This window comes from Labeo rohita, chromosome 13 (genome assembly GCF_022985175.1).
Source record: "Labeo rohita strain BAU-BD-2019 chromosome 13, IGBB_LRoh.1.0, whole genome shotgun sequence".
Classification (NCBI taxonomy): domain Eukaryota; kingdom Metazoa; phylum Chordata; class Actinopteri; order Cypriniformes; family Cyprinidae; genus Labeo; species Labeo rohita.
This window is the reverse complement of record NC_066881.1, coordinates 25071842-25083362: the sequence shown is the minus strand read 5'-3', so window position 1 is coordinate 25083362 and position 11521 is coordinate 25071842. Positions and strand designations below refer to the sequence as shown.

The 11521-nt window shown below is 36.0% G+C and overlaps 1 protein-coding gene across 1 annotated transcript in view; it reads right to left on the bottom strand.

Moving 5' to 3' along the window:
* Positions 1–10137: 10137 nt before the first annotated feature.
* The window catches only part of wdr27 (WD repeat domain 27), a 64605-nt gene continuing 63221 nt past the window's right edge, over positions 10138–11521 (bottom strand). Inside the window, exon 26 of the mRNA XM_051125292.1 lies at positions 10138–11520. Within this exon, the coding sequence (XP_050981249.1) occupies positions 11455–11520 (66 nt within the window). The 3' untranslated portion in view covers positions 10138–11454. The remainder of the gene's footprint in view (position 11521) is intronic.

Genomic DNA, 11521 nt, shown 5'->3' with positions numbered 1-11521 from the left:
TGCATTTTAAAAACTGGGTTAGTGTGACATGGACAGGATTTCCCTCAGATTCATCTCTACAGATGCCTCTGTCATGTTAATTCTGTCATCACTGTGGCGATTTCTGCGGCGTCTTTATGTCCATTTTTGTGCACCCAAGAGACCACCTAACCTTTGCACCCAATCTTTTAGCATGACAGTTCCATAAATCAGTTTGTAATAGACATCTTCACTTGTTTTCATATGCATAAACATTTTTTATTGGTGCATAATTGAGGGTGTTTATATCATCCATGTGTTCTGTTTGTTTTTTTCCTTCAGAAAAACCTCAACAAAGGTATGCTGAGGTTATGTATGCCAGACTCCTGTCTTTTATAACCATCATTCTACCTTCAGAATCTGTGGTATTAAAAAAAAAACGTCCTTATTTGTTAGCAGGTTACGTAAGTTGTGAAGAACCCACAGGAGGTGGAATGTTCCGTTATGATGTTGAAGAGATGAACGTCAGAGCAGAGATGGAGGAATCTTACCAAAGCACAGATAAATAGACTTGATTTCATGCTGCTGAATATCCATCTGTCAAAATCACACAGTGTGCCATAAAACTACACACTCGTAAGGAACTCTGTTGGATTGTAAAGTTAATATTTTCAAGATATTCTCAGTGGGAAAGAATTCCCTTTTTTAAGATAGATTTTTAGCCTTTATTATGACAGGACCGATCAAAATGGACAGGAAGCAAAGTGGGAGAGAGATAAGGGGTCGGGATTCGAACACGAGACGCCCGCAGCGCACTGGCGCTGTATGTAGGCGCACTGCCCACTATAGTCTATGGCGCGGACAAGAATTGTCTTTTTAAACGGTCACAAAAAAGGAAAATGCGGAATAGCGATATCAGGATTGTGAATGAATCATTCATTTGAGTTGGATCTTTAATGATTCAGTTGAAATGTGTAATTGGTCTGTTTACATATTGATGAATCTCATCATCTTGCCGACTTACTGAAAATAGAACAATTTGTAATCTGATATGCATTAAAGGATTTAGATTTTCACTGATAGGGTGACAACTGTGAAAGTTATTTTAAAAGCATTTTAAGCATGAATAAACCTGTTAGATACGAAATTAAAAATTGAAATCAGTAATGTAAATGCAAATTGTATTTAAATTCTAAATTAATGCATGTTATTATGAAACCCTGGGATAATAAAACTGAATAAAAACATAAAAAAAGCTTATGTAAGACTTCAGTGAAGCATGTTATATGTCTCCAAATACTCAATCACATAAAAGAACGCTGAATTTTAAAAACTAATTTTTAAACTGAAAATGAATCGATTCACAAAAGGGATTCGAACTTCCCATTTCTGCTGTACAAACACATTAAGCACAATGCAGAAAACTCATGTAGCTACATGGAAATTCAAAGAGTTGCATGATAGTTCATTTTTAGCAAGGCTTTAATCTTCCAGTGGCAGACTATACATCACTTACCAGCTCGTAATAAGTCAGTGACACTAAGTTTGCATTTTCTTGCATGCACAAGTCCTTTAAAGGGTTAATTAACCAATAGGGGAACAGCTGTTCAGAATTTTCCAATTATATGCAGTATGAGACACAAAGAAGTCAAGCTGATTGGTCACACTTGTGGCCATGATGCTGAATGCATCTGAATGCCATCCAGTTGTTGACTTCCTTTTACTTCTGCACAGAAACAAAACCATGCCCGAAGACAGGCTGAGGAAGGTTACTGTATTTACAAGGAGCAATAGCATGATAAAACGAATCTGAGTTGAAACTTTCTAACCCTGTTTCTAACAAAAAGAGGCAAAAGAGAGAAAGTTAGCAGAGACAGAGTGAGTAAGAGAATAGACCATTTCAGGAGGGAGGAGCTCTGGCCCTGGGTCCCTGGGCACAGAAGGTGCTGCAATGCTGCTTTACTAACAGTCTGAATGGGAAGCACCTCTCAGCTTCATTTCCTTTTTTCTCTCTCTCCCCCCTACTAAAAAAACTCTCCAAGTCTACAACACAAACGCAACACAGACGTGTTCCTCCCTCTCTTGTTCTCGGACTTTGAAGCTCCAGTGCAAAAATCCACAGCACTTCCTGTCCTATTTAGTTTAAATCATGGTATTCTTGTCAGATGCATACCAGCACTCAGCTGCACTCCTTCAGTGTCAAAGAGTTCAGTTCCATGATCAAATTTTGGTTTGTTCTCATAGTTTAAACTTTAAAGAATAAATTGCTCTTATGTTTATCTCCATATGAAAATCTGTAAATAGCAAGTCTATTAAAAGTATGTAAATACAGTATTTATAAGTTGGTCTAAGTGGGTTTCTAAAAAAATCATAGCACAACAATAAAACAACACCAATATTACAAAATATAACATTAAAAAGTGTGTAAGTATATAAATCACAAAAAAATGTCCGACAGCGACAACAGCAGGTAGAATTACAGCGGGAATCCACCTCTCTCGCCTCCCCAAAGCCCGTTGAGTTTTAACCGACCCCGAGGTAACGCCTCCATCGCGATATGCATGGATATGACTGGTTACGCTCGGCTGTGATTGGTTCATGCGATAAAGCCCGCATCTTGTGTTTGTGCGTGTTCTTCCATCAGAACGAACAATATAATGACCTTAAAGGGAAGACCAATGAAAAAAGTAAGTAAACAACTAACACACTTAGATATAACCACTTTGCTACATCAAAATAAGACTTAAAATGGCATGAAAACATGATCTGTGGTAGGTTTTAGTGAGTGATCAGCTGGTGAAATTACAAGTAAATCTCAATGTCTGACACTAATATTTACTGAGCTTTGATGACTGACGGTACGAAAAAGTGCTTCAAAAAATCTAAATATTGAAAAAATCACATTTAAAGTTGTCCAAATGAAGTTCTTAGCAATGCATATTACTAATCAAAAATTAGTTTACAGTAGGAAATTTACAAAATATGTTCATGTTCATTTAATGATTTTTGGCATAAAAGAAAAATCAATAATTTTGACCCATACAGTGTATTATTGGCTATTGCTACAAATATACCCATGCTACTTATGTTTTGTGGTCCAGGGTCACATATAATGTGCATTTCGAAGACACGTTATGGAAGCAAAATAGCCCAACATCTCAAAGTTGACCAGTGGCTGAAAAAAAAAACCCCAATGGTTTTGCCTGTAGTGCCCTAATATTTTTTTCTAGTGTAGCAAAAAAAATAATTCCCACAAACAATTCTTATATGTTTATGATATGTCTTTATGAATGACAAAAAGGGCAAAAATACAAATTAATTTGTATTTTCGAAAATTATATTTTACATTGTCTATTCACGGCTTCTTTTTAATGTTCAGTATGATTTTCCATTGTCTCAGAACTGGTTGTTAGAACTGACAAAAAGTAAAAACGTGTATGTTTTTGGAGAGAATCTGACAAGTTTAAAAAATATTTTCTGGCAGAGGTCACACAATCAAATGACTTCAGTTACAAGAAACATCCCGCAGCTGCCTTCTGTGTACACTGACCTTATGCTTTCCCTCACCATATGGACAATATGAATAAGAAGAACAGAAATGTTCACTGTAATTGAATTGAACTCTGGACAATATGAATAAGAAGAACAGAAATGTTCACTGTAATTGAATTGAACTCTGGGAGCTTGATGACCTAACCTCAGACAACTCAATGTAAAACCACCCTAAACTAACATGCTATTATTTGAAAAGAGCAATAAAGTATCTAAGGGTCTGACTGTTTTCTCCTACAGGGGATCCAAAAGTCTGAGACCACATTGAAAGGCTGGATTGGTTTTCATTTGAACCTGGAAATAACAGAAACCTAAAGCAATAGTTCATCCAAAAATGAAAATTCTGTTATAATTTGCTCACCCTTGTGTCTTTCTAAAAGTTTTTATCCATAGAATGAATATCAGTAGGGTCAATTTCTAAAGGTAAAGTGTAAGTCAATTTAGGAGTCAGAGATAGAAAAGTAAATTTTTTAATGATTTATTAAACATCAATGGACTTGTGATAAATGAAATAATGAAATGACATCTTTAAAGTCTTGTGGTCTATGTGTCATTAACACACAAACACACACACACACACACACACATAGACATTCTTATGGTTATGTCTTTGTTCTGACTTCCCACATGTCAAGTTCAGCAGCTGCGTCCATCTGTTCCTAATTTCAGTGTCAGTCACTGTCTGCAGGGAAAGCAAGCAAAACTGCCTGATCTAGTGTTCCGTTTGGCCGTCTGGCGATCATTTTATCAGTGTAACCCTGCATCTAGCCTGCAGAGAGTTCAGACGGTTCTCAGAGTTCTCTCCAAAGCGTCGCATGCAGCATTTAGCTAAAATATCAGTACTGGTCTTTGTTAAAACTGACAAGCAGTAAATATTGTATGTTGGTGGAGAGAATCTAAAAGTGAGAGTCTTAAAAATATTTTGTGGCAGAGGTCATACAATCAAATGACTTCAGTTACGAGAAACGTCCCACAGCTGCAATTCTTGTACACTGACCGTTGTTTAGCACACCATATGCTTGATATGAACAAGAATAACTGAATCATTTTATTTGTGCAGCTAGTGAAGGGCTTGAACCCTTGGAGCTTTCTGTGACTGATGATGTAACCTCAGAGGGTTTATGTACATCTTAATGAAAATTAACCATATATAGCTTTCTTGTCTTTTTGTCTCGTTTTCCAGTAAAATATCTACATTTTAAATATGTAATAACATTTTTTAATTATATACCTTTTTTTCCATGGCGGGAAAAAAAACCTGATTTACGAGATGTATACTAGGAATTGTAAAGAAAAAAAATTAAAATTCTCTCTCTGTATATATGTATATATATAGTGGCTTACAAAAGTATTCATACCCCTTCAGGTTTTTTTACGTTTTATGTTGCTGCCTTATGTTAAACTGCTTTAAATTACTTTTTTCCCCACATGAATCTACACCATAACGATGAAGCAAAAACAGAATTATCACAACTTTGTAAATATATACATATATAAGCTGAAATAAGTACATTGCATAAGTATTCATACCCTTAACTCAGTGCTTAGCTGAAGCACCTTAACAGCCTCAAGTCTTTTTAGTTATGATGCGACAAGCTTTGCACATCAGCATTTGGCGATTATCTGCCATTCTTCTCCTCACCTCTTCACCTCTCCACCTCTTAAACTCTGTAAGGTTGGATGGGGACAGACGCACATTTGCAGGTTTCTCCAAAAACGTTTGATTGTGTTCAAGCCCAGCCTCTGGCTGGGCCATTTAAGGACATTCACAGAGTTGTCTGTAAGCCACTCTTGCTGTGTGCTTTCAGTCATTGTCCTGTTGGAAGGTGAACCTTCTGCCCAGTCTGAAAGCTCTGGATGCTCTGGACTGGGTTTTCATCTAGACACTCAATATTTTGGTGCATTAAGGTTTTCTTCAACTCTGATGAGTCCTTTAGTCCCTGCCATTGAAAAACAGCCCCACAGCATGAGGATGCTACCTCCATACTTTACTTTTGGGATGGTACTGTGCAGGTGATGAGCAGTGCCTGGTTTCCTCCAAACATGATGCTTGGAATTGAGGTTCATCAGACCAGAGAATCTTGTTTCTCACAATCTGAGGGTCCATTAGATGCTTGTTTTTTGCAAAATCCAAGTGGGTTTTCATGCGTCTTCACTGAGGAGACTATTGAGTCTTGCTACACTGCCATAAAGCCCAGATTGGTGGGGTGTTCCAGTGATGTTTGTCCTTCTTTAGGTTTCTTCTATCTCCACATATGATCATGGAGCTCAGCTAGAGTGACCCTCAGGTTCTTGGTCACCACTTTAACCAAAGCCCTTCTCCATCAATTGCTTAGTTTGGCCAGGAGGACAGCTCTAGGAGGAGTCCTGGTTGTTTTAAACTTCTTTCATTAAGGGTAACGGAGACTACATGCTTCTGTGAACCTTCAATACAGCATTTTTTTCTGAACTCTTTCCCAGATGTGTGGCTTGATGCATTTTTTTTTTTTTTTTACCTCAGGGCTTGGTTTTTGCTCTGATATACATTTTCACCTGTTAGACCTTTTGTTAAGACGTGTGTGCTTTTCCAAATCATACCCATTCAATTGAATTTACCACAGTTAATTTCACTTGAAGTGTAGTAACATCTACAAGCAATATGAGTGCTCCTGAGCTAAATTTCAAGTGTCCCAGATAAGGGTATGAATATTTATGCAATGGAATCATTTAAGTTTTTTACTTTTAATAAAGTTGCAAAGATGTTACAAACCTGTTTTTTTGCTTTGCCATTATTGTGTCGGAGTAATTTAATTGAAGTAATTTAAAGCAGTTTAACATAAGGCAGCAACATAACAAAAAGTGAAAAAATGAAGGGTTATGAATACTTTTGCAAGGCACTTTATATAAATTATTTTATACTTATTTACTGGAATACTATGGAGTTTTCAACATATAAAAAGGTAATTGTAAGTTTTTGTCTCACAATTCAGACTTTGTTTGAGAGATGCAAGATTCTAAGAAAAAAAGTCAGTATTGCAAGATTTATTTTTCTGAATTTGCATTTCATAATTCTTTTTTTTCCTGCCATGGAATAAAAAATAAAAAAATGCAATTATGACTTTTTATTTTACTATTCTAACTCACAGTTGCGAGTTTATATCTTGCAATAGTGATTCATAAACTTACAATTCTGTCTGAATTGCAAAATATAAACTTAGAACTGTGAGAAACAAAATCCGAATTGTGAGATTTTTATTTTTTTATTCTGTGGTGGAAATGGGCTTCCATAGGCAGACAACACAAAACTACTGCAGAGCAAACTAACATATTAAATGAAAATCATTGAATGAAATGGAGCTAGCAGTCACATATCTCACACATGAAAATGAGCTAATGAACTACTGATTTCTAAAAAAGTACAGAACAGTTGTTTTTGGCAGAGTCATGCATATGACAACCCAAACATAATTCTGTCTTTCTCTAATCATTAATAAGTGCAGACCTCCTATGATAAAGTGCTCCTCACTCTCCCCCATCAGCTATATCTAAAATAAATGAATTACATCCTGTACTGACAGACTGAAGAAACATCCTTTGAATAAAATTACAGGCATAAGGCTATTGTGGGAAAGTCTATCTTTGAGTTTGTTAAGTGGTGAGGGAATTAAAGCACCGAAAATATGCTTTTCAAATCACAAAGATCTGGAACAATCTTTCGGGTCAATGAGGTGGACAAAAATATTTTTTGTAACATTGATGAAATGAATTGAGAATGCCGACTAAGCAAAAACAACTAAATTTATATGAAATCAGAGGTTTCGAATACTTGACTTTATCAAGTACTGGTTTATATCTTTCAAGTTTAATTAATAATAACACTAAGTTACATTGGCTGCTCTAAGAAGAACAACATTGGGGCCAATTCAGTAATCTCAATTTCTTCTCAATTTGTTTTTTCGACAGCTCATTTCACACATCACCAAAGCAACTTTTCAGCATCCTGTCATAAACTTGAGTCGTTAGGAGCATATTTTTAAAAACGTGGTCTCGGAAAGTAGCTCACACACAGACTTCACTAGAATTTGCTATTCACAGAAACAGGCTATCATGAGGTAGTTAAGTGCATCCATATTTGACATCACTCTGTTTACCATTAAAAGTGCACAGCTTCTTTGTTTAGGAAAAGCAGCCAAACCCAATTATGAGAGAGAACGTTGAAGCGTAATTGTTTTTCTTTAATTCAAAAATAGAGATCAAACATAAAACCACTACAAAACTGCCTCAACTATTGCCTGAAGACATACGGGGTGAAAATGTTTTCCTGTAATGACTCATAACAATGAACGAAAAAATGCTGAATTGTTTCCATTCACATTTAAAACTTGTGCCAAAATAAAACATCAATAAAATGTACTTTTTTTCAGTTTTATCCTAGTATTTCAAACTTTAAAAATAATTAAAAGAATTAACCCACAGTACATAGTCACTTTGACTGGAAACAGAAAATGTTATGCTATGCATGGGATATGATTCATATCTTTTATGAAAACCGATTATTTGCTGTACATACAGTTAAACATTACAGTATAACAGTTACAGTCAGGAGAGTTCATGTAAACTGTTGCAAAATGTGCTTTGCTAAAGATAACCCTCTATGGGATAGTTGCTAAATGGGCAGAGAACAGAATGACCTCAGAAAAGTTATTGGTGCAGAAATGCTGCCAGCAGTTGTAGTGGACACCACCCATCATTAAAGACACTACATTCTTCTCTATCACTTATATGAAGTGTATTGCTTTCAGATGAGCAGCCCATCTCTGATCATTTTAAAATGCAAATTTGTTCCTTGAACATCTTGGTTAGGTTTTTGTTTGAAAGCCCAAACCATATGTGTTAAACCTGTGCAAATGATTCATCCCGAATTGCTTAACGTATAGAGAGCATTATAAAAATGCTGGGTTATTATTATAATTTTTTTTACCCAACCGCTGGGTTGAGCCTGTTGGGTCTAATGCTGGTTAGTTTTTGTGTTACCCAGCCCTTGGGTTAGTGGCTGGGTCAATCTTACTGACAGCTATACACCCATTCCCCTCCCTCCCATGAAACATCCCAGCGCCGGTTTACTTCAACCCAGCGGCTACAGTTGGAGCATGGGATATTTCGTCCTCTACAGGAGAGAGCGCTTCTCAGTGCACTTCTTCAGTGAAATAAAGGTTTGTATGTGTTTTATTTCATTTATAAAGTCTTTACTGTGCTGTAAATTATATTATTTTACGCAACGCAACATACAAGGATGAGATGTCAGTCAGCTAAAGTTAAATATGACAGCAGCGGTCATCTCGCATGATAGAAACGCCTTTTGCCTTGCAAAACGTAAACTGATTTTCCTTGTTATAATACTGAATTTAATTTATTTTGATGTTAAAATATGTTCTCTAATCTCAGTACTGTTTGTTTATGGGGAGATTACAGAGTCAGTCACGGCATCTTTCAGCTACGAGTGAAACGTGGCGCTGTGGTCTGAGGTTCGCAGTTCCCCAGCTGAACAGCAGCCATCACCGGCTCAGATTTTGGCTAAACACCGGCACGAGAATCAGCACAATTTCAGTGAATAGTGATTACAGAGAACGGTTGAATATACTTAAATTAAAAATGTTACATTTAAATGTTAATGAGTCGTTCCACGAAACTGGTACAATTTGGATCTACACATTTTTAAGATTTTTTACCAAAATGTATTACTCTTCTAAACACCCCACAACATTAATGACATATTTAACTTACAGAAAAAAATATTTTCCCATCTCAGGCATCAAATCCCTATTATTATCAGTAATTATTTTAAGATATGGGCGCTATTAGTCTTCAACCCTGTTACGGACATTATGGGAGTTTTCTGAATATGATTATAAAATGGATTTGTAATGAAATTATCATTTTCCTATTAATCAGATGTCCCTTACACTAATTCAGTATTTGCAAATATAAAACGTACGTAAAATCTCACACTTTTGCTATACTAAAGCCTGAAATGGAACTTTTTGTGACAACAACCTCATTAATTTTGATAAAAGAACTGGCTTAACTTCAGAATTTAAACAAAAGTCAGTATTCTTATGATTGCTCTTAACATTTCAGACTGAGTTCAACAAACATTAAATTACGTTTTCATAAACTTAAAAAAAAATAAAAATGTAGGTGTGACAGGGTTGAGACTAGGGTAACAGGGTTTAACATGGACATTACTACATTCAACATATGCATGTGGTATAAGACTCTTGATCAAATATAATAATTCATTTAAATTTCTGGATAATTTCATCTCTCAACTCCGTTATGATCAAATAAGTAACGGGGTTGAGTGTGACGGGGTTGTGATTTTTTGCTCTAAATGGCCACTGCTCTAAATGTAGTGAATAACAGGAGAGCACATGACATGCATGATATTAAGAAAACATGTATATTGCTAAAATATTGAAAATCATTTTCATAAGTAATAGTTTTCTATCTTTATTTGATGTAACAGGGTTGAGTCATTAAGCTTGACAATCATAATATCACAATATTAATAACTTATAGTTATAAAAGAACCCCCAAAATACTGTGTAGTTTTTTTCTGTGAAACAAAAGTCAAATGTGTTCAGAAAAGTTATCATAGTTTTAGTGACAATGACATAAATTATAAACAAAGTATGAAAAATGTCCAGAGTTTTCATGTTATTAGTTTTTTAACAGAAATGTACCAAGGGGGCGTTTTACCCCACCTACAGTATGGGGCAAAACAGCATAGTGTGTTAGCTGATTTTCCTTAGATTTTCCTAGCGGCGAACACAAAATGTAAAAAAACGAAGTGGCTTGTCAGATTTTCCTAACAAGCAACAATAGAGTGTTTTCACAGCACGTCATCAGTCGGCCATATTGGCGGCACTGAATGTAAACAATGCCACTGAACCGAATGCAACTCACATATTTTGCTGATTATTGCTGCTGAAAACGATCAATTATTGTCATGTTTTGGGCTCTACTAATTGGTTGGACTGGGAAAAACATTTGGAGTACAATAGACTGCCAAAAGTTATAACAAATCAAGGAGTAGAGTGCAAAAAAACTGTCTGAGGAACAAAAGGCATTTGTGGTTGGCCAAAGGATTTCTAGAGCAAGAATCTTGACAACATTCATGTTTCTTCTTATCATTTCCAGTCAGGTAGGTGAAATATTAGGTTAACATCTTAATTAATACTGCTCATACGTATCTTTACCACGTATTAACTTTAGTTTGTCAAAATATTGCGCCCTTTCCTGTTTACTAAGTGTTACTCTATATGATTTAGCAGCTTCCACACATTTTTTTCTGTGGTTTAGACAGCATAAATTAGCATTTATTACTGCCTTCATGCTATTATTGATTCTGGTGAGACTAAAAGATAATGAGAATGCCAAAGTGGCTGGTGTATAGAATATAAACTAAAATATAAACTCACCTTCCATCCATCTTCATTCAAATAGGAGCACCTTGGAAATGAATCATTTGGGGTCTTAAATGACTGAAAAACACATTTTATATAGAATAAACCATTCTGAAAGGACTATTAAGCCTACTTTATTATCACTTTGCTGCAAATAATATTACACATCAAATAAAAAGATGAACCTGTGCATAATACTGCATAGTGTGTGTACACTATGTGTATCAGCGCATGGGAACATGTTGCTATGTAAAGTTCAAATGGACTTTCCTCTGAGGGTGCGTCTTTGGCTTGATGGTTGAGGGCGTAAGCATGTTGTAACATCTGTAGGTTGTCAATGGCGGCTGAAATGATGAAATCACAGATCCCGTCCATGATGTAGGTCTCGGAGGTGGTACGCCAGCAGAGTAATCTCAACGTGACTGATGTAAGTCTTTCATTAGACTGCAGCATCGCTGAACTTCGGACAAGAACTGAGCTGTCGGGGTAGATTCCACACTTAGAGGAGAAGAGATTCGGCCGAATGAAACAAAGCCAGTTTTCCATCAAGCGTTCCAGTCAACAGC